The 24058-nt window shown below is 35.0% G+C and overlaps 1 protein-coding gene across 4 annotated transcripts in view; it reads right to left on the bottom strand.

The window, feature by feature from the left end:
• Positions 1-24058, bottom strand: part of ATRX (alpha thalassemia/mental retardation syndrome X-linked) — a 295353-nt gene that overhangs the window by 166141 nt on the left and 105154 nt on the right. For 3 of the 4 annotated variants that reach the window (XM_011947439.1, XM_011947441.1, XM_011947442.1), the window contains 4 exons: positions 20897-20964; positions 17480-20550; positions 12158-12230; positions 351-484 (listed from right to left, as the gene is read on the bottom strand). In XM_011947439.1, the coding sequence (XP_011802829.1) occupies positions 351-484; positions 12158-12230; positions 17480-20550; positions 20897-20964 (3346 nt within the window). The remainder of the gene's footprint in view (positions 1-350; positions 485-12157; positions 12231-17479; positions 20551-20896; positions 20965-24058) is intronic. The other variant, XM_011947440.1, reaches the window with a different exon arrangement.

Genomic DNA, 24058 nt, shown 5'->3' with positions numbered 1-24058 from the left:
TGTCACCCAGGCTGGAGTGCAGCAGCACAATCTTGGCTCACTGCAACCTCTGCCTCCCAGGTTCAAGCGATTCTCCTGCCTCAGCCTCCTGAGTCACTGGGACTACAGGCACGCGCTACCACACCCAGCTATTTTTAGTAGAGACAGGGTTTCACCATGTTGGTCAGGCTGGTCTCAAACTCCTGACCTCAACTGATCCACCCGCTTTGGCCTCCCAAAGTCCTGAGATTACAGGCGTGAGCCACCACGCTCAGCCATATTAAGATATTTCTTGGTCAGATATTCTTCAAAGACTGAATTAGTCAAGGAATCAAACTATGACATTATAAACTTCTCTTTGGGGAGCTCACCCTCATCTCCTGGGTTTTCTTCATTTTGCTTTCCAGTTCTTTTTTTCCCTTCTTCTGGCTCATCATCTGAAGATCCATCCTCATCAGAGGAAAGATTGGCTTTAATTTCTTCTAAAAGCATCTTCTTGGCAATTCTTGAGAGTAAAAAAACAATAAAAAAAGAACTATATATCTGGGGGTGAAATATACCAAATTAAAAACAAAAACACACTTCTTGGCATCAAAATAGAAATAAATGTGCCAATAGATTTTACATTGTAAATAAACAATTAGCAAAACCATGTTTTAACCTAAGCTATAAACAAAAACTTTTGAAAATGTTCTTTACACTTATTATTTCTCAATTCTATACAATTCTGCAATATACTGAAAACTCTGAAGGACATATTCTATTGACTATTTTTACTAATTGCAATTCGATGCTGGATAACCTTCCAATCCTCTATTTGCTTTGCTGACATCATCCTACAACTACAATGTCAGACAGGTCAACAATAGTAAATGAACTTGTTCAGACACACGGCATTCCAAGATAATTTAATTCACGAGAGGTTTAATTCAACAGCAAAATATATTCTTGGAAAACCAATGTGTAATAAACCACTATATAATAACACCTTGCCTCAAACTAGAGGATGATAGTTTTGGACCTTAATTTCAATGTACTACATAAATTCTGTTAACCAGATGAAAGCATACACAAATGCTAAGTATTGCAGCAATAAATAATCTCTAATAATATTCAAGACAGGGGAAAGAAGGGACATGATTGCTATTAATTACATACATGGTAAAAAGAACACGAATTAGCATAAATGGGTTACTTTAAAAAAAATAGTGCAGTTGTTTCACTCACAACAAAATTTCTCAAGATGCCCCTCAAAGACCAATTTGCTAATGGAAAAATCAATTACTAAAAGCATAAGAAAACACTACTTTTACTCCTACCATCATATGTTAAAATAAAATATATTTCTAGGAAATCTCCATGTTTGTACTCAAGAAAAATAACTGAAAAAGTAAGATAAAAGAAATCATACAGCTTTTGTACAAGACAAGATGTTTTGATAAGTCTGGGTATCCTTTCAATACAAATTCACAAATCACAGTAACAAGAAAATAGTTTATAGGAAAGTTCAAAAAGAAGATGGCATGATCCTGACCGTCTGCCATGAGCTAATCTGTATGGGATAAACATATTCTCTGCAATCAGGACTGACTCTCTAGCTAAGTCAAAAACTTGTAGCTGGGATGATGGAACATTTGTTATTTCTGGATCTGAAACCCCTCTTTACACTTCTTAGCACACACCCACATTTCAATGAAGAATTCATTCAATGGCAGGAGATATTAATGCATGTTAGCTGCCTCCTAAATTTTATTTGACAGATTGCTCATTACTATTCATATTCAAAGATGCATAGCAAAGGCATCTAAATAGACTGAAGCAAAACAGGCAATCACTTCCATAAATGTTTATTATATGCCTTTTGGTGCTTTCTCCCTCAAACAGATGGATCAGAAATATTTAGACAACACAGAGAATCATCAATTGCTAAAGGAAGCCACAGATGCGTTTGTTTTTCTGAGGATTTCTGCCCTGATTTGTATTTCAATAAAGTGAAGATTAGACCACACCAATTTAAATCTTACTAAAGTTGAGCTATAAAGTTTTGCTCTTACATTTCTAGATCAATGGTTTGCACACTGTAAGCTTTTCTAAAATGGGACAAATACAGGGTTGCCAACTTTTCATTTTGCCAAAAAAAGTTTAAACCAAAATTCCATTTACTTTCATCATTTTATAAAATAAAGACTATTTACAACATACCCTCCCCAAATTAGGAAACAGTTTCAGAATAAAGGGAAACTCTTTAAATTGAAGAAATATATCTTTCTGGAAAAATTCTCTAAAATCATCTTTTTTTAAAAAAATTTCAGCTAGGCGTAGTGGCTCACGCCTGTAATCCCTGCACCTTGGGAAGCAGAGGCGGGCAGATCACCTGAGGTCAGGGGTAAGAGACTAGCCTGGCCAACATGGCGAAACCCTGTCTCTACTAAAAACACGAAAATTAGCTGGGTGTGGTGGCGTGCACCTGTAATCCCAGCTACTCAGGAGGCTGAGGCAGGAGAATTGCTTGAACCCGGGAGGCGGAGGTTGCAGTGAGCTGAGATCATTGCACTCCAACCTGGGCAACAAAACTCCATCTCAAAAGAAGAAAAAATTTTCATGGATGTTTATTACAATGTTGTCTGCAATAGCAAAGGGTGAGAAAATGTTTAAACATTCAATATCAGAAACTGATTAAATAGTATTATCACATGATTATCCATGAGATAGAAATTAAAATGATATTCTAAATAAGATTAATATAGAAAATATTTATTAATATTAAGTGAAAAAGCAATTTATAAACCACAATATATTTCTATTTTATATATTAAAAAAAACTTCTAAAATTTGTATGTCCCTAAAAAAGACCAGAAGACTCTAAAATAAAATGTTAGCAGTAAATTTCTATGTCTGGCATAGCACTTTTTTTTTCTGCTGGTATATATTAAAACCATCTTTGGTAATACTACACTGTCATTTCTCATGGACCAGAAAAAACTTCCTCAAACTAATATGAATAATGAATTTTGGGACGAATAAATATATGTGTGTGTGTGTGTGTTGTGTGTGTGTGTGTGTAAAATATATAAAGCATTGAATACTAGATTAGAAATGGGAAAACCTTGGTTATTTGCAAGTACAAGGAGATCTCATACCACCATTTGGGTTGAACACTAAACAGCCAACAAAAACACAATTCCTAATCTAGTTACTTGAAAGGCTAGTTCAACAACATGATTTCAGTTTGTGTTTACAAGTTCGAAAAAAGTCTTTAAAAAATTACTATTAACTATAAATATTTGGTTGTTAATTGTAGGAAATCACGTAATTTTTCTTCTTTCAAATCCTAGTCTCCAAAGAATATGTCTACTAAAAAATGGAAGGTCACAATATGCAAACCTACTTAATGCATTCTGAAGTTCTGGATTGTCATTAGACTAAGAAATATGATGTACATGAGATAAGATACAATTGCATACCTATTAATAAATCATATAAAGTGAAATCAGATCCACATACTGTAGAATTACAACTTAGCGACAATTTTCAAAAAGATCATAACATATAGAACAATCATAGTACATTCAGAAGCCGAAAAATTACAAACTTCAGGTCATTTTTCTCCAAATCACAAATTATATACAGAGTGATGGAGACTACCTGGCTAAAGGTTTTATTTTTGCTCTTTTAACACCTTCTGTCCAAAGGAAAACCTAATTTATAGCTATGTAAAAATTAAGCCCTAAAAAGAATAAATTGAATCATTTTGCATAAGTTATTACTGAAGTCCAATATGTCAAAGACCCAGTCTACCATAAACCTAGCCTATAACATAATAACCTACATTTCAAAATTAGAACTTAATTTAACGGACCTAAGGGCTGAGGCTGACCTTCAACCTGAGTAGTCAGCAAGCATGTTGAAGTGAGATGTGTCCCATCTACAAAGCCTGCTGTGAGATGCTTTAAAGGGAAACTCCACTACCTTAACTCTGGAGTCACGGGCCACAGAGACTTCAAGGATATCATCACTTGAGAACCAGCTGAGGCTGGCAAAGCATCATTTTGGAGGCCTCGGCTGGACCCATGCTGGTATGCATGTGATGGATGTATAGTCATGATCCCTAGTTGATTCTGTTTGCTCTGAAGTTTCCTTTCTTGAGGCTTTCCAGGACGATGTACTGCCCCTGGAATCTCAATGCTCAATATTACATCTTGGGGCAGGTGTAGCATCCAAAGCAGTCACGACTCTATCAGAAGCATTAGAGGCACAGGCCGTGCCACTCTTGTGGCAGAAAACCTGGGCAGAGCCAGAAGTAATGGAGCCACTCCTCCATTTTCCTGAAAGGGAGGGAAGGGAGAGGGGGAGAAAGCAAAACAATATGGGAGGAAGGGTAAAAACCCACAAACAAACAATGATTGGAACTGGCGCATGAGAAAATAAATAGGACCCCAAAACCCACATATACTAAGTCTTCCAAAGTACATAATGAACACCAAGATAACACCATTACTAAAAGAAAGCACAATAAAATAATAAGAAGCGAGCCCAACAACACAATGACAAACAAGCAATCGGAAAAAAAAAAAAAAAAAAATAGGAGAAAGCCAAGAAAGCCTTTATTAACTCCAATCCTATCTAGAAAGGAAATGAGTAATGTCTCTTGTTTAAGCACTCAAACAGGAAAGCAAAGTAAACCACCTCTTGCTGATAGGTAAATCAATAATTCAAAATATTGAGTTACTTAAAATGCAATCAAGAGAATGACCTCTTGCACCAGGGAGCTTTTGAGCCATAATAAAAGCAATACAAAATATTAGAGCTAGAAGGATGAATCTTAGAGTACAGCTTTGTCATTTTATAGATGAGGAAACAGGCTTAGATATAGGAAATGACTCAGTCAAAGAAACAAAGCTAACTAGTGGCAAAGTCAGGAGTAGAACCTAAGATCCTAAATCCCAATCTGCTATTAATTTTACTGTGCCAGCACTATATCCTCTACTTGTTAACACTTGTATGCTAATGAGTGCCTGGGCAAATACAAATGATCCCTTTTTTTTAGACAGAGTCTTGTTCTGTCACCCAGGCTGGAGTGCAGTAGCGTGATCTCAACCTGTAGTGTGAGAGGCTCACTGCAACCTCCGCCTCCCAGGTTCAAGCAATTCTCCTGTCTCAGTCTCCCGAGTACCTAGGACTATAGGTGCATGCCACCACACCCAGCTAATTTTTGTAGTTTTAGTAGAAACAGGCTTTCACCATGTTGACCAGGATGGTCTCAAACTCCTGACCTCATGTGATCCACCCACCTCAGCCTCCCAAAGCGCTGGGATTACAGGCATAAGCCACCGCACGGGCACCCATTTTAAAAAATATGTGTATTTCGCATATTTCAAATTTGTGTATTTAGAAATGCAAGAATTCAAGCTTTAATTTTTCTTATTTTAGAGACAGTCTTGCTCTGTTGCCCAGGCTAGAATGAAGTGGCACAAACACAGATCCTTGTAACCTTGAACTCCTGGGCTAAAGCAATCATTCTGCCTCGGTATCCTGAGTAGCTGGAGCTACAGGCATGTGCCACCATGCCCGGTTAATTTTTTTTTTTTTTTTTTTTTTTTAGTAGAGACAGGGTCTCATCATGTTGCCCAGGCTGGTCTTAAACTCCTGGCCTCAAGTGATCCTCCCACCACAGCCTCCCAAAGTGTTGGGATTGCAAGTGTGAGCCACTGCACCCAGTTTGATTTTTTAAAGACTAAAAAAGAGTTTTAAACATATTTAATTCAGTATGCACTCTAAAATGCACTGATAGGCCATCTGAGATACATTCTACAATTACCATTTTATCTTTTAAGAAGTTCTGAGAACAGGTTTGAAGAAAATTGCTGGAAAAAAAAAATATTTTTAGAAGGCCAAAATACTGGGCATCCATAAACAAGGTGATAAAATTTGCTTAAAAAATTTTTGTGTACAATATCATAATAGAGTACTTAATTAACAGAATTCTAAATAAGATAATGGGTTTAAATGCATGCACTTTAGAGGTACCTAAGTATATGTAGTACTAAAGCATCACACCATATTTTAAAGTTTGATATGTAAAATAATTCAAAGGAATATAGCCAAGGAATGTTAAATATTTTAGTAGGGTGTGAGGCTTTGTTTTAATAAATGTCATATATTTAAGGGATAGGAATTAAAAAACAAAACATGTGGCCAGGCATAATGGCTCACGTCTATAATCCCAAGAATTTGGGAAGCCAAAGAAGGCGAATAACCTGAGGTCGGGAGTTTGAGACCAGCCTGGCCAACATGGCAAAACCCCGTCTGTACTAAAACTACAAAAATTAGCCGGGCATGGTGGCAGGCACCTGTAGTCCCAGCTACTCAGGAGGCTGAGGCAAGAGAATCGCCTGAACCCAGGAGGCGGAGGTTGCAGTGAGCGGAGATTGTGCCACTGCACTCCAATCTGGGTGACAGAGTGAGACTGTCTCAAAAAAAAAAAAAAGTTATGGAATATGGAATTATTCAAAATTCATATTAGTATATATTTTAACTCAGGTTGAAAATTAGTATGAATATTAAGTTTTCTATTAAAAAAATATGACTGGCCAGGAGGGGCAGCTCATGCTTGTAATCCCAGCACTTTGGCAGGCTGAGGCGGGCAGATCACTTGAGGTCAGGAGTTCAAGACCAGCCTGGCCAACATGGTGATATCTCGTCTCTACTAAAAATTTAAAAATTAGCCAGGTGTGGTGGTGGGCACCTGTAATCCCAGCTACTCAGGAGGCTGAGCAGGAAAGTTGCTTGAAACAGGGAAGTGGAGGCTGCAGTAAGCCGAGATCACGCCACTGCACTCCAGCCTGGGTGACAGAGCGAGACTCTGTCTCAAAAAAAATATATATATATATGATATTTTATATATACATATTATATATTATATTATATATTATATATAATGTAGATATAAAAAAATTAAGGCACAATGATCTGTACCCCAAAATGGTGGAATTCATGAGGTAATAATGAAGTCGCCAAATAATCAAAATGCTAAACAATGGTTTGAAACATTTTTTTTAGTCACAAATCCTGCAATGTGGGTAGTTAATTAAAAGCAGCTCTGTATCCTTTTTGGTGAGGGTACCAGGAAAATTAGTATCAAATGACTTTTTTAAAAAATCTTGGGAGTAGAATAAAAACTATGAAATTAAGAACCCACAGTTATTAATAATTCATACAGACTCTTATGTTTCAATAGACCTGAATTATTACATGTGTATTCCCTCATTTTATACAAAAATTTAAACCAGTTTTAGAGGCATTTTAACAAGAAAAAATATATTCAAATTAATATGGGAAATTTGATCATATTAAATAACTAGTTCAATATTTTTATACTTGAAAAATGAAAACACAGAATTTACTCATCTCAATTTATTTTGAAATTTCAAAGTTAAAGACAAAGGATATTAAGTCAGAAAAATGAATCACTTTTGCTAACACTAGCAATCCAAATTCTCTCCTTTTTCTTTTTTCTTTTTTTCTTTTTTGAGGAAGACCTATTTCTTATTTTCTGGAAGTTCCAATATCACCAAAGAACAGAGAACAAGAAAGAAACACTGGTTATAATGTTTATATTTTGACCATAAAAGGACAAAGGTCACCACTACACATCATATGTCTTTCCTTACTTGGAATTCCAGTAGAAAAAAGAAAGCCGGTAACAACTACAGCCAGTTTAGATATCTACAAGTAGATCCTATCTACTGGCTGGACACCTGTGTTGTACTTAAATGACTTGCAATACTTACCTGCGCTATACAGACAAAGGAAATTGAAAAAAAAATTACCATAAAATTGCTAGATATTTAAATCCCTTACTCAAATGGAAAAACAAGTAAAATACTTAATTTAAAATGCCACCTTTGTCTTTCAAGTACAATAAAGGAGAATCAAAGAAGTTTTGCTAACGAAACAGAACTACCACAAAAAAAATCAGGAAAAAAATAATTCAAAATTTAGCAAATTTGCATAGAGAACAGACAACATGTGTAGGAGAGAGACATTTGAAAAAGTGTTTAAAATGAAAGCAAAGTGAACATCAAATGATTAAGGGACTTGTGATATACCCATGCCATTAACTGTGCTGAAATCAAGTAAACAATCATTAAATATCTTCTTAGGCATAAATAACATCCAGAAATCATTAGTTTCCTCCGAAAATATGCTAGATTAACAGTATAGAGCCTTCATCAACAGAATACCCACACCAAGCCAGTAGGAAAAAAAAAAATCATTAGCATATTTTCTAGTTTGAAACGCAAAATTATTATCAAATGATACAACAATAGTTAGTTGGAAATTTAAAATGCTATGGTCTTGTCCCAATGTAATTAAATAGAACAATAGGACAATTTTTTTTTTAGCAATCTCCACATCAAATTTCGCTTTTATGAAAAAAAAAAGCATTTAGTCGCACCCACAGAGAAATTATGAGAAAAAATGTGGAGTATTTACTAGACCCAATTAAGCACATTTCAACAATAAAATAAATGTGTTTGTTGGGGAAGCAGACATCCATGTAGAAATCTCAGCTCTTAGTCAAAGTTGTCAGGGAGAAAGAATGCTAATTTAGAAAAACCTAGCAATTTGGTCTCTTGCTCTCAAAAGTTCAAGTGTAAATATTTTTCACATCCTGCAAAATAAACGAATAAAGAAATTTCAAAAGATAATTTTTTGGGGGATAAATGGCCTCTTCAGCGATTGTTCGGTATGCAGTCTCTAAAGACAAGCCTAGTTTAATGACCTCAAAACTAATACTGTTAACACTTGAACACACTACTATCTTACTACTTGAGGCTCATTCCCAGTACAGATATTAAATTAAAATATATGATATTTTTAGAAAATGTTTGGTCAAAATATCCCCATTTATATTGAACATATAAAGGAATTATGATGTATTTTCAATGCCAGCCTAATTATTGAATTGAAATAAATTATATGAATGGATGTCTTTTCAAAGAAAGAACCAATTTAAAATCCAATTAACAAGTATTTGAAAGGCCAATGAAACCCTATCCTAATGGTACATTCAAATATATTACTTCAAAATTACGTGTATAAATTTGAAAACCTGACAACCTATTTGGTATTATTATCCTGCCATTGAAAAACTACATAAAGCCTAAGCTCTAAAAATTGGAAATAAAATTTCAGTTATATAAAATTCAAAATATATGATTAGTCTACTTTTTAAATAAAAAGCTAAACCAGAAACATACAAGTGTTGATCAACCTATAATATTTTGTCCTTGTTCATTAAGTAAATGCAATTAAATAGAAATTAATTTAGTTAGACCACTCTGTCTCATAATAGTATACATTTACTTTCAAATATGAGTGATGCTACATAATAGTATGCTAAAACAGAAATTTATTCACATTTACTAAAATATTCAGGATATGACTAAGTTTTTTAAATGACCTCAAAAGCTATCATAGCTTTAAAATTGAAAAAGTAAATAGTAGTTAAATCTGTTGCAAAACTTTCACACAAATACATTTAAGTATGTATGTTAGGGGAATTAAAAGCATTTACGTCCTACATTTCAAAATTTCAAAACTTCTTTGGCTACAAACTAGCCTATATATTGTAATAACAAATTACGTCAACTCTCATGATATAAAAAAGTAACATTATTAAAATTAAATGCTTGAACAAGAAAAAAGGTTTACAAAAATTTATTGCATCCAAATAGTTAACCATTTGCAATAATACACTATTTATCTCTTCATAAACACCAACACTGAAAATGTATTACAATACTGCTAAAAAGGCAAAGCATATAAGATTTATACACAATTTATACACAATTGTGTACAAATTTACATACAATTACAATATGCTGTCTACCAAAATACAACCTACTAAAAAATTAGGAAGTTAGAAAAATAATTCTAAGACTTAATCGTGATCTGCAAATGAATTTTTTAAGTTGCTTAGTGCATATTCAAATATGCTCAAATATATAATCTATACTAAAATAGTGCAAGAAAGTATTTGTATCCCCATCATGACTACATAACCCATGGGTATTAGATCTCTCTTTGGTATAGTGAATATTGAACAAGTTAATGAATTGTATATTTTATGAAAACACATTAAACTGAGTATAGAGACACAGGCTCAAGATAAAATTCAGTTCTTCTCAAAAGTACTCAACAGGGTTGTATTTTTTAATCACAAATTCAAGAGGGAATTAAAGATACTTTCCAATAAAATACTTGCCAGTTACAGAGAGATACGATCAGGTAACTTAATAGTTGAAAATGATATTTATATTTTGACAAGCTCTAACACACACACAAAAAATTGTACCTTAACAACACTCTTATTTGGTGGTTGAATATGAAATTAAAGTAATCATTCACAGTTAAATTAAGATGCAGACTGTTTAAAACATTATTAGCCTTTGAATAACATCTGAAGCCTCATGATGTATAGAAAATCAAATAGTAGCAAATATAAATGAAGAAAAAGTAAGGTATCTTAAAAAAGAATAAAATTTTAAATGCTTTCAATATCTGGCTGTGATGATACAACACAAAACCCCTGATGAATAAATTGCATGCCCTTATTACTCCATTCTGGAACCTACCACCTATCTCACAAAATAAATGGATATACATTTTTATTTTTTATTTTTTTTTTATTTATTTATTTTTTTTTTATTATACTTTAAGTTCTAGGGTACATGTGCATACCTGATATAAATGATGAATTGATGGGTGCTGACGAGTTGAGGGGTGCAGCACACCAACATGGCACAAGTATACATATGTAACAAACCTGCACGTTATGCACATGTACCCTAGGATATACATTTTTAAATTTAAAAAAGTAGGCAAGCAGAATCTGAATCTTTGTGTCCACAATTAAGCTCTATTCAAAAGTATAAAATAAAACTGTTCATTCACCTTAATAAAAACATTATTCTGTTAATTAGCAGAATGCTGACCTTTGCAACAGAGAAACCTAACAGCATCAGCAAGAAATAAAAAAGTGAGACTAACAGCTGAACCCAGGGCATTTACTAACTCAATTAATTTCTTACAAAATTATGACAGAAAATTACATGTGTATTTTTATGTTTTCTTAATGTTAGAACTTACTATTAGGAATAAATGAATGGTTAATGCAGTGCTCTTTAATGAAATCATCTCAAATCTATCATGAAGTTTTTGGTACAAGAATTAGAGAAAATTTCGCCCAACTTTTTCTTCTTAAATATAGTAAATTTTTGACAAAAAGTAAAGTTACATGCCCATGATGACACAGACAGTTGTTAAAAATGTTAGAAATCAGATACCCTTATGCCCATTATTCCAAAATTCCATGCACTATACCACACTATCTTCTTGTTGAAGATTATGAGCATGGGGTATGCTATTGTCCAGCAAGTGTTTAAAAGTTATGTTGAAACCTTATAGCTATATTCTTTAATACCGTTGTTTTCCTTATTCTTCACTATACTGATAGTGTCTTTTTTTTTCTTCACCCAGTCACTCCTTACTTAAGTATATCTGTATAGGCTACATTGTTGACATTTAAACCTATTAAGTCTTACTAAAGTAAATGCTCTCATACCGTGTGTTTCTATTTTATTTGAAAACTGGTTAAACTCTAACTCAGTCTAGATACCTTGTAAATTTACACTTATTTTGAAAGCAATTTTCTTAATCTTAAGTATCTGAGTAATCTCTCCTTTTGTTTACTCTCAAAAGGCCTTAATAAATAGGACCACCATATTGGATGGCAATTAACAATAGTCAAATATAGAGGAGATGTCTGTTGTTACCAATTTATTGAGATATGATTTACTTTCATCAATGATCTGTCAAAATAAATTATTCCAAAAAAATTATCGCAGTTTACACAGAAACATAAAATTGACAGTTCTGTATTTATAACACACCCTATGCTAGGTGTGTAAATAATATTACTTTCTCTTAAGGTTTCCGAGTTTTAGCCCATTTTCTGGCCTTTCTTTCAAACTTGCAGGAAGACTGTGAGCGAGTCTTTCTAAGGCAGGCACTCCTGGTTTTTACAACCTGCTTGCTGTTCCGTTGCTGCTGTTTGTGCCCATGCCTAGGGTGTGTTATAATCTTTTTAAAGTCCTTACAGATGGAATCATACCTATTCTCAGGATCATTGTCGTCATCATCATCATCCACTGTGACAGGCACTGATTTAGATAAGGCTTCATCTCCTTGAGGGAAAAAAGTGTACTTAAAATTAGCTTTAAATAAGCTATATAATTAAAACCATGTAAAATAAAACTGAAAGCCAAAAACTTTAAAGCAAACTAAGTGGGGTCTAAACTCTGGACTCCAAAATATGAGTAAAAAGCATTCTTATAGAAAACATAACCGAGTATTTGTGAAGTGCCAGCAGTAAAATGATAAATAGCTGGCCCTTATATATTTCAGAGTTCCTTCCCAGGGCACAATGCTTTTAAAGTCCACCCTTCTCAGTAACAATTCTATATCAACAGTCATCATATTAGCACAAGTTTCTTGCCGCAATAACCTTTGTACTGGTCCATTTTAATTTTGACATTAACAGGTGCTGTAACTTCGACGAACAGCAAAACCGGTATTAATGTTTTGGTAGTAGCAAGTAATTTTAAAATGCAGTTGAATGTGTATGGTATTCGTGACCTGAGTTACCCAGTGATACAGTTCAGTACAGTAAAACTTATTTTCTTATAAAAAGCTACATTTCTATCTTCTGATTAAAAATCTAAAGAGGGCCGGGCGAGGTGGCTCACGCCTGTAATCCCAGCACTTTGGGAAGCCGAGGCGGGTGGATCACCTGAGGTCAGGAGTTCCAGACCAGCCTGGCCAACATGGCGAAATCCCGTCTCTACTAAAAACACAAAAATTAACCAGGCATGGTGGTGTACACCTGTAATCCCAGCTACCAGGGAGAAAGAGGCAGAAGAATCACCTGAACCCTGGAGGCAGAGATTGCAATAAGCCGAGATTGCACCACTGCACTCCAGCCTAGGCAACAGAGCAAGACTCTATCTCAAAAAAAAAAAAAAAAAAAAAAAATCTAAAGAGGTTAAGATTTGGGCATTTCATTCTACATAAATTTTACTTAAAAAGAAAAACAAACTGAAATATCAAACTGTAGGTTAATATTATGCATGCTTAAGTATTTCAGGAGAAGTATGCTGATGTGTACCATTTAATTTGAAATGCATCAAAGATCTTAAGGGTATTATACTAAGTGAAAAAAGCCAATCTCAAAAGGTTATATACTTCATGATTCCATTTCAAAATAGCAAAATTACAGTGATGAAGAACAGATTACTAGTTGCCAGATGTCAGGAATGGAGGTAAGGACAGCAGTATCATTAGGGAGCCTTGTGATAATGGAACGGGTTTGATATCTCAGTTGTGGTGGTGATTATACAAAGATACACATGGGGTACAACTGCATTGAACTATACTTGCACATACACAAATGAGTGCATGTGAAACTGGTGAAATCTGAATAAATCTTCAGTTTTCTGGTTGTGACACCGTACTACAGTTACAAGATGTTACCCTTGAGGGAAACTAAGTGAATGGGTATCTGAGATCTCCCTGTATTTCTTATTTTTTTACAAATTCTTGTGGATTTATAATTATGCAAAATGAGAAGCTAAAAAGGCAAAAAAAAAAAAATATACACCGATGGATAGACAGAAGGATATATAGATATGTTATCAAGAAAATACAGTATAATATTAATGGTAGATGCTTTGATGTATACTTCAATGTTTTTCACAATAAAATGTTGAAGAGAAATGAAGGAAAAAAATCTATAAAGAAAACAGACACCTATAGGCTCAGGATAGAAATACACTAAATAAGGCCAGGCATGGTGGCTCAAGCCTGTAATGCCAGCACTTTGGGAGGCTGAGGCGGGCGGATCACTTGAGGTCAGAAGTTCGAGGCCAGCCTGGCCAATATGGAGAAACCTCGTCTCTACTAAAAATACAAAACTTAGCCGGTGTGGTGGCATGTGCCTGTAATCTCAGCTACTCGGGAGCCTGAGGCATGAGACTCGCTTGAACCCAGAAGGCGGAGGTTGCAGTGAGCAGGGGTTGTAGTGAGTTGAGATTGTGCCACTGAACTCCAGCCTGGGTGACAGAGTGAGACTTCAACTCAAAAAAAAAAAAAAAAAGAGAGAGAGAGAGAGATTTCATAATATCCCAGCAAACTCACAGTAAATATCTCATTCAAACAGACCAATCCTCAAATGAAATATAATTAGCACTGTCACTCCCTCTTTACTACACCTTTCAAAATTTGACCTATCCTTTGAGGTTCAAATGCCAACTATTCTTCTACGTATTTCCCCAAATATTTAAATATCTCACTTGCTATTTATTGTGTAGCCCCATTATAGATTGTTGTTGTTTCTGTTTTGAGACAGAGTCTCGCTCTGTTGCCCAGGCTGAAGTGCAGTGGCGTGATCGCAGTTCACTGCAATCTCCATCTCCCGGGTTCAAGCGATTCTCCTGCTTCAGCCTCCCAAGTAGCTGGGATTACAGGTGTGTGCCACCACAGGCGGCCAATTTTTTGTATTTTTGGTAGAGGTGGGGTTTCACCATGTTGGCCAGACTGGTTTTGAACTACTGACCTCAGATGATCCGCCCACCTTGGCCTCCCAAAGTGCTGGGATTACAGGCCCCAATCTAGTTTTATATCTTTCTTCTATTACCTTTTTTAATGATGTCTCTATATCTGTCTTGCATTAAACTGCAATCTCCTAGGACCATGTTCTTCATCTTGGTTATTCATGCCATTACCAAGCCCCAATTTCTAGGAAAATACTGAAGCTGTAATATGATATCCAAATACTGCAAATAAACTGGAATCCTCTAAACTCAATAGGGGGCAGGGTTTTTGTTTTAACCTTCTAAAACTGTGACCTAAAATTAAGTTAGACAGAGGAGTACATAAATTCAGCATGCTTATATAAGCATGTAAGTAAATTCTGAAGGAACATCATAACATTGGCTCACACACAAACTTATCTTTAAAAACAGAACTTTTTACACAGTGCTTATTTTCAAGGCACTCATACTCTATTCTGCTTGTCTCTATTGACAAGGCCCCATTTTTGACAGGTTAAATTCCCTAACAAATTGATCTTCTTTCTTATTTCATCCCAAATAATCAGCTTAGCCCCCAAAAATATCCAGGGTAAAGAAAATCTCAACAAGGCATATTTCACCAAGGAGTTGAAGGATTGGCATTTGCTGAAGTAACAGATTCTCAAAGTTTCTCTTGATACACACCTGAGGAAAAGTTTACCTCCCCATCAGCCTATTTCTCCTTCAGATCAAAGTTAAATAAATCAAAATGGAACACAGTAATCTAGATCAGTGCTGAGATAAGTAATTATCAGGAGATGCATCAATTGAGTATTTGCCATATATCACCATCCCTTCTTAAGGCCTAATGAATGCATATTAATTATTACACTAAAAATTAATAATTCAACATGAGAGTTGTGTAATACTTTCATAGGTATCAATAAATCAAGTGAGATCTTGAGAAAGAAAAGTAGTAAAATACTTGAAATCAAACATATTGATTTCACCAGTGAAACTGTTTAATCACAGAAACCAATTTTCCAAAGTTTAAAATTAGCCATACTAAGAAAACAAGAGAGAAGATCCAAATAAAAAAAAACAGAAATAAAATTAGTTCAATGACATATAATTTTTAATGGATTTTTAACTAAATTTTTAAACACCATTTATTATTCTTAAACTCTAATCCTTAATAAGGATTTTCACAGCTAACCTAACAACTAAAACATTGATTTGACATCAAAGTAACTACTAGATTCTGTATTTTTAATATAAGTCCATAATCCCTTATACATAATTTTGAAATCTAAAACACTCTCAAAACGGAAAGTTTCTGTAAGAGGGTACCAGAGACAATCTGGCAGCAAAACCTGTTCTAAACTGCTTATTCCTTTACATAAGAATCTTCAAATGTTTTGCTGCAGAAATACTGTGTTTGATTATCTGGTGTTGCATCAGGCCCCACTGGGGCTTTTATAAAATATATAGTAACTGCTCTCTATTATTTTTCTAAAAAACAAAAAGTTGTAAATTCTGAAACACAATAGACCCCAAGAATTTCAGGTAAGAAACTGTGAACTTGAAGTTACAATAGCCACACAAACAGAGTTCCATCTAGTCATCTGATATAGCAGAGCATTCAACTGAAGCACACACCATACATATCACATGTGGTTTTCAAGTCAGGTCATAAGTACTCCATAAAAGAAATGAAAAGCTTTATTAAAAAAAACAAGATTTTGCTGGGCACAGTAGCTCATGCCTGTAATTCCACACTTTGGAAGGCCAAGGTGGAAGGACTGCTTGATGCCAGGAGTTCAAGACCAGCCTGGGTAACATAGCAAGACTTCATCTCTACAAAATTAAAAATTTAAATTTAAAAAATAGCCAAGATTCAAATTAATTCCATTAAAATCCAATTGGGATAAATTGAAAACTGTAACATAAGAACTGAAAGGAAAAAATTTTTAATTCTACCTATGTTGGAAATACAATTTTATGTAAAACCCACTTCATAAAAATTTTAAATAAATTCTGAGTATCCATAGTTAACTGACAGGTCTTACTGACTTAAAAAAAAAAAGACAAACAACCAATACACATTTATTATACAACTGATTTTTAAAATAACTTTAATAATAAAAACTTCTTTTTAAAATTATTTTTCATAAATTTTTAAAGATTAATTTTAATTAATTCCTAAGAATATTTTCATTTACCAGCTGACCCAAACTTTAATGTTCCTAGTACTCTACCTCATCAGGGTAGGCTAATCCAGCTAATGTTTGGATTTTCTTCCTTCCTTTATTTTGACAGTGTTTTTAAAAGAAAAACGTCTGTTCATGTCATTAGAAACTAGTTAATAAGCATCAACAAAGGGTTTTAATTAGGTAAATTAAAAATAATTAAAGGGGATTTCATGAGACACAAAGTTATCTGTTCAAACCTAAAAAGCCATATGCATGGCAGTTAAAATTTTGACACACCATGTCATAACAGTACCAAGGATTCACTTCCATTATATAAATAAATAGCTACTGAACCACTGGTACCAATCGCTTTTCCTTCATAAACTACTGCTCATTACTCTAGAGAAAAGCACTACATATTGATAAAGAAATTTTGTCATTTACTCAACAAATTTGGGATCCCTGGTACTGAATACTAGCAATGTTCAAAATGTCTTCCAATGGCAGTATAAAAATAAATGGGGAATTTTTTTTTAATAAACTCCTAAACAATTTTAAGTGGTATTCTCCTAAGTAGTAACCCTAAATTTGATTAGCTTCAGGGAAAATTAAACAATGTAGTAATTCAAGAGGGGGAAAGTACAAATTATGAATTTTTTATTTATTTTTGCATACCTGAAGATTGGCAAAATCCAGTATGTGAAGACAGCACTAAATTTTCAGTCACAGGCTTAATTTTCTGTTCATCACTGCTTCCCTCGCCTATAGAATTCTGATCATCATCTTCTACATCAGAAGATGAGGATGTAATGTCGGCTTGCTTCCTTTTAGTGCTTGTTCTCAGGGAGTTTCTCTTTTTCTCCTTGACAATGACTGCCTTCTTTTTAGATGAAGTTCTTTGCTTCTTCTTTTTATTATCTTCAGAACTTTCCTCAGCATCAGATGATGATGAGCCACTTTGTATTTCCTTAGTATTTCTCTTTGAACTTAAATTTCTTCTTTCCCTCAATTCTATTCTTTTCAATCTCTTATCAGAAGAGTTACAACCATCTTCTTTCATGGAATATTTCTCAGTATCAGATGATGAACAATCTTGTCTCTTCCTTGAACTCTTTCCAAGCAACTTGCACCTTTTCTTCTCTCTACCATATGCTCCATTCTTACTCTTTTTATCCTCTGAAGAGTCACAACTATCTCCTTTCCCTGTTGATTTCTCAGCATAATCAGATAATTCATCCTTCTTTTTAGAAGTTTTATCTCTTATTTTTTTACTTTTCTTTTCTCCATCAGTTGTTTCATTCTTATTTTGTTTTATGCCCTTAGGAAAATGACAAATTTCTTCTCGCTCAGGTAACTTCTCAGTGCCATCAGATGAAGATTCATACTGTTGTTCCATTTTAATTACTTTTTTCTTAAAGTCTGAAATTTCCTTTTTTTCTTCAGCTCCCTTTTTGCTCTGCTTTTTATCATCTTCAGAAGTTTCATCACTCTGGTCTTTCTTTAGGAATTTCTCGGCAATATCAGATAAGCCATCCTGTACTTTTTTACATGTTTTGGTTTTGAGATGCTTGCTCTTTTCTTTAGTTTCAGCAACTTTTCTGACTTCCAAAGAAGTAAAACTCTCCTCTTTCCCAGAAAGCTTATTGACACCATCAGAGGAAGCACTTGCTTGCTGCTTCTTAGGAAGTCGATCTCTTAATTCCATGATGGTCGTGTCTTTATCAACTGTGCCTTCTGCTGAAGAGAAATTCTCTCTGTCTTGTTTCCTTTCAGCATCATCAGATGATCCTTCTTGCGAGGTCTTCAAACCTTTGTGCCCTTGATTATCCATTCCTTTTTTGCTGTGTTTTTCATCTTCGGAAGAGTCAAAATCTTTTGTATTTGGAATTCTTTTTTTGGTGGTTCTGGCAGCACCAATTTTACTCATGCTCTTTATCTCTTTTTCTAATTCTGAGTCATAATTAGAAGACTCAGACTGGGTTTGTCGTTTCTTTTTAGAAATTATAGCGCTCTTAGCTGATTTGCCTTTTTTAGTATCAAAATCGGAGCCAGATGTAGAACTTTTTCGTTTCCTTTTTCCTTTATCATCTTTCCCAACCTGAGTCTTTAAATCATACAAAGTCTTATGGTTTGTATGAATTTCATTAACATCAGTATCTGAAGAAGAACTGTGACTCATCCTGCTTACCTCTTTGAGGATTGCTAGCATTTCATCAGAATCTGAATTTTGATCCACAGTCTCTGATTGCTTAGATTTTGCCAATTTATTAGGTTTAGGATTATCTATAGCACTGTCAGAAGAATTTCGCTTATCCTTTTTTCTCACTGGAACGGGTAGTTTTTGTTTCTCCTTAACTGTTTCATTACATTCTTCATCTGAATTAGATGTTACGGGGTTGGTTTCTGTCTGTCGCCTCAAGGGTGTAGTCTTTACACGTGGGGATCTTCGAAGATCAGATTCCTCTAAAAGTAATGAAACTTCATTTTCAATCAAATGCTCATTATCACTGTTTTCCTGTCCAAGTCCACATTTTTCTAACTTGGGGTTCAGACCACAACTTTTATAGCCATCTTTATCTTGTGGAACTTCCTGACAATCAGCACCTTTAATTGGGGAATTAGAAAGGGAAACAGGGGTGAGTTTAACATATAATTCTTTTGTTACTTTAGCTGTAGTTTTTGATTTAATACCTCCTCTGTTGTCTTTTGAAGGAATATTTAATTTTACAGATGCACTCTCCAGTTCTTGTTCAGTTCCACTGCTGCCATCCCCTTGATGATCAACTGAACTCTGAACTTCCATAGCAGTCTCAAGATTCTCAAAAATGTCTTCTGGAACTGAGGAAGGAACGGATACAATATCCATGTCTAAGTCTTCCGAAGTGTTGGCAGGTTCATACTGAGGTTCTTCTTTTCTATCAGATTTCTTATGTTCACCACCAGTACTTTTATTTGCTCTTTGTTCCTCTGTTGGAACATTCTGATCCATGTGCTCACTATCTACCTGTTTTCTTGAAAGTTTAGCTTCTGACTTTGAAATATCCTTCCTTTCCAAAGCACAAGGTTTTTCTCCTTTTCGTGCTTTTGTTTCAAACTTAGCATCTATGACTTTATGCTCTTTGGTATTTTTCTCTTTATTTACAGCATCCAACGCTCGAAACTCCGAATTTAAGTCTTCTTCCAATGCAAGATGAGCCTTCTTAATATCAGCCAACACAGACTTAAAAGCCTTAAGCTGACGTAATTTTGTAGCAGAACTGATTTCTGAATTATCTGTTGCCTGCTTTAAAAATTTAACATAACTGGAGTTCATGTTGGCTGTGGTCTCGATCAGTTTTTTTGCCTTCTTAATCATCTCTTTGGGCACAATTAGTGCGGAATAAGAGTAGGTTACAGAGCCAGAACAGGATTCATCTAATTTCTTTTCTTCTCCATTACAATTTGAACTAGCCTTCTTTGGAGAAAATCTGGATGTATGTTCATATACTTTATTACTCTTTTCACTGTCAACTTTTATCTTCTTCTTATTTTGCTGCAACAACTGTTCCAAATTCTCAAATACGCTGTTACATGCAGTGACCAAGTCCAACAAAGGCTCTGGGTGACAAATGTAGCAATACCATTGGTTGTTTTCATCCATTATTGTGGACAACTCCTTTCGACCAAGGTTGCGTAGAATGCATTTCTTGCAGAAAGCATTATGGCAAAAGTCACAACAAATCAAGTTTCCACCTTCCGCACACCATCTGAAATGTTTTAAAGATTAAAACATTATTCCCTTCTTTCAGGAAACTGAAAAGATAGGTAAAAAAAATAAAAATAAACATTATTCCCAACAAAACTCATTTTAATCTCTTTGTTATAATGCAATTTAAATTTTACTGCCAGTAATTTTAGTAGTAATTTATGTCATCTGCTTATTCTTTACTAGAAACTTAAACTAGACATAAACCTAGGGTTTGATGGAAAATAACAACCTTTCATTAAAGACATCAATGATGATACTATGAAAGACAAACCTCATAAAAGATTATGTAACAATTCCTCCCAAAAGTAGGAAACACTGAACGTTAGCTCATCTATATTACCTACCTACATTGTTCATCCATTCCATCTGAGTCACGGCTAATATCATCACTCATGTAATACTTAAAGCAATTCTATTAAAAGAAAAGAGGAAGGGGAAATTTAATTCAAAATTGATAACATTCATAAAGGACAAAAACTTTACTTTTTTAAGTAATTAAAAACACTGGGGAAAATCTCCAGGACACTGGTATGGGCAAAGATTTATTGAGCAATATCACACAAGTTCAGGCAACCAAAGCGAAAATTGGCAAATGAGATCACATCAAGTTAAAAAGCTTCTGCACAGCAAGAATACAATCAACAAAACGAAAAGACAACCCACAGAATGGGAGAACATTTTGCAAAGTGCCCATCTGACAACGGATTAATAATCACAATATATGAAGAGCTCCAACAATTCTATAGGAAAAAAATCAAATAATCCAATCAAAAAATGGGCAAAAGATTAGACTGGACATTTCTCCAAAGAAGACACACAAATGACAAATAGACATATGAAGAGCTGCTCACCATCACTGATTATCAGAGAAATGTTAATCAAAACTATAATAAGACATCATCTCACCCCAGTTTAAATGGCTTATATCCAAAAGACAGGCAATAACAAATGCTGGCAAGGATGTGGAGAAAAGGGAACCCTTGTGTACTGTTGGTAGGAATGTAAATGAATACAATCACTATAGAAAACAGTTTGGAGTTTCCTCAAAAAAACTAAAAATTGAGATACCATATGATCCAGCAATCCACCTGCTGGGTATATACACAAAAGAAAGGAAATGAGGGCCGACCTCGTGGCGCAACGGTAGCGCGTCTGACTCCAAGAAAGGAAATGAGTTTATCAAAGAGATACTGGCACTCCTATGATTGTTGGGCCACTGTTTACAATAGCAAAGATCTGGAAGCAACCTAAGTGCCCATCAACAGATAAATAAATAAATAAAATGCGATACATATACACAATGGAGTACTATTCAGTCATAAGAAAGAATGAGATCCCATCATTTGCAACAACATGGATGGAACTGGAGATCATTATATTAAGTGAAATAAGCCAGGCACAGAACGACAAACATTGCATGTTGTCACTTATAAGTGGGATCTAAAACTCAAAACAATTGAACTCATGGATGAACTAATGAAGGATGTCATGAAGGATGGTTACAAGAAGCTGGGAAAGGTAGTGAGGGAATAGGGAGGAGGTGGGGATGGTTAATGGGTACAAAAAAATACAAAGAATAAGACCTACTATTTAATAGCACAATAGGGTGACTACAGTCAATAGCAACTTAATTGTACATTTTTAAATAACTTAAAGAATGTAATTAGATTGCTTGTAACTCAAAGGATAAATGCTTGAGGGGACAGATACCCCATTTTCCACGATGTACTTATTTTACATTGCATGCCTGTATTAAAACATCTCATGTACGCCATAAATATATACACCTACCATGAACCCACAAAAATTTTAAAAACAAAAACAATTTTTTAAAAAAAAAAAAGGAGTATGTGTGCATGTTTCAGAGACTCAAAGCAAAAACACTGTACTACCCCAGACGGGTGCAGTAGCCCATGCCTATAATCCCAGCACTTTGGGAGGACGAGGAGGGTGGATCACCTGAGGTCAGGAGTTCAAGACCAGTCTGGCCTACATGGCGAAACAAAATTAGCCGGGCGTGGTGGCAAGCGCCTGCAATCTCAGCTATTCTAAAGGCTGAGGCAGGAGACTCACTTGAACCCGGAGGCGGAGGTTGCAGTGAGCCAAGATCACGTCATTGCACTCCAGCCTGGGCAACAGAGTAAAACTCCGTCTCAAAAAAAAAAAAAAAAAAAAAAAAAAAAAAACACTGCTACCCACTACCCACTACCCACTACCCAATGTCTGTATTGTGCAGACATCTAACTATCTCAAGTCTCAAGAATTAATGCCTTGAAATAGATTTCCATACACTCAAGTACCACTATTCCTTATTTAAAAGTTTATAAAAGATTTTTGGCTGGGTGCAATGGCTCAGGCCTGTAATCCCAGCACTTTGGGAGGCTGAGGTAGGTGGATCACTTGAGGTCAGGAGTTCAAGACCAGCTTGGCCAACAGGGTAAAACTCTGTCTCTACTAAAAATACAAAAATTAGCCAGGTGTGGTAGCGGGCACCTGTAATCCCAGCTACTCGGGAGGCTGAGGCAGGAGAATCGCTTGACCCAGAAGGTGGATGCTGCCGTGAGCCAAGATTGTGCCACCGCACTCCAGCCTGGGTAACAGGGCAAGACTTCGTCTCAAAAACAAACCAAAAAAAAAAGTTTATAAAAGATTTTAGTAAAGCTAATTTCTGGTCTCATACAACTAGCTACTAAAGCTCTACATAAAAATGTATTAGATGTGGGTACTTAGCAATTTTAATAGCCACCATATACAAACAGCTACTATGTATACAGCAAAAGAATTAATCTATATTATCTTTAAATATCGAAATATCTACCATGCAAGGTAGGACATATTATGAGAGAAAAGGCTAACTTTCATTAATATGTAAATAAATCTAAAGTCATACAACTAGTAAGAGGCAAAGCTGTTATTCAAATCCAAGTTTGACTGACTTCAAAGTCTTTCCAGTGGACTGCAGAAAGGGAAAAGGTGCTCACTGATACAAACTACGGATGAGTGAAATGGCCTAGGCTCAACAGACTGATTCTTGAAAAAAGACAATCATATAGATAAGAAAACAGAAAGGCAAATACATGTCACAAATCCAGCAATATTAGATTCTACTGTCAAAATTTAAAACGAAACTCTCTAATACATACCCTAGATAGGCCCCTGCTGAACTGAATTCAAGGAAAGGAGGGATACGAATTGCTAAAGAACAAAGTACAGTTCATTTAAGCATGTCTGAATCTATCAAAAATTCATGCCAGAAAAGATCTAGAGCTAGAATTCCAAGGAAAACATGGCCTGCCACTGCATTTCAAAGGCAGCTTTTTATTGGGAAACAAACTAACATAGGACTAATCTTAGCAGGAGTATGAGTTAAGAAAACCATAACCATGACATTTATAGGAAGGTAGGTAGTTATTGAGAGGAAGTTTCGCTCTTGTTGCCCAGGCTGGAATGCTATGGCGCAATCTCGACTCACAGCAACCTCCACCTCCCGGGTTCAAGCGATTCTC

This window comes from Colobus angolensis, unplaced genomic scaffold (genome assembly GCF_000951035.1).
Source record: "Colobus angolensis palliatus isolate OR3802 unplaced genomic scaffold, Cang.pa_1.0 Scaffold265, whole genome shotgun sequence".
NCBI classification, from domain to species: Eukaryota; Metazoa; Chordata; class Mammalia; order Primates; family Cercopithecidae; genus Colobus; species Colobus angolensis.
This window is presented reverse-complemented; position numbering and strand designations above follow the sequence as displayed.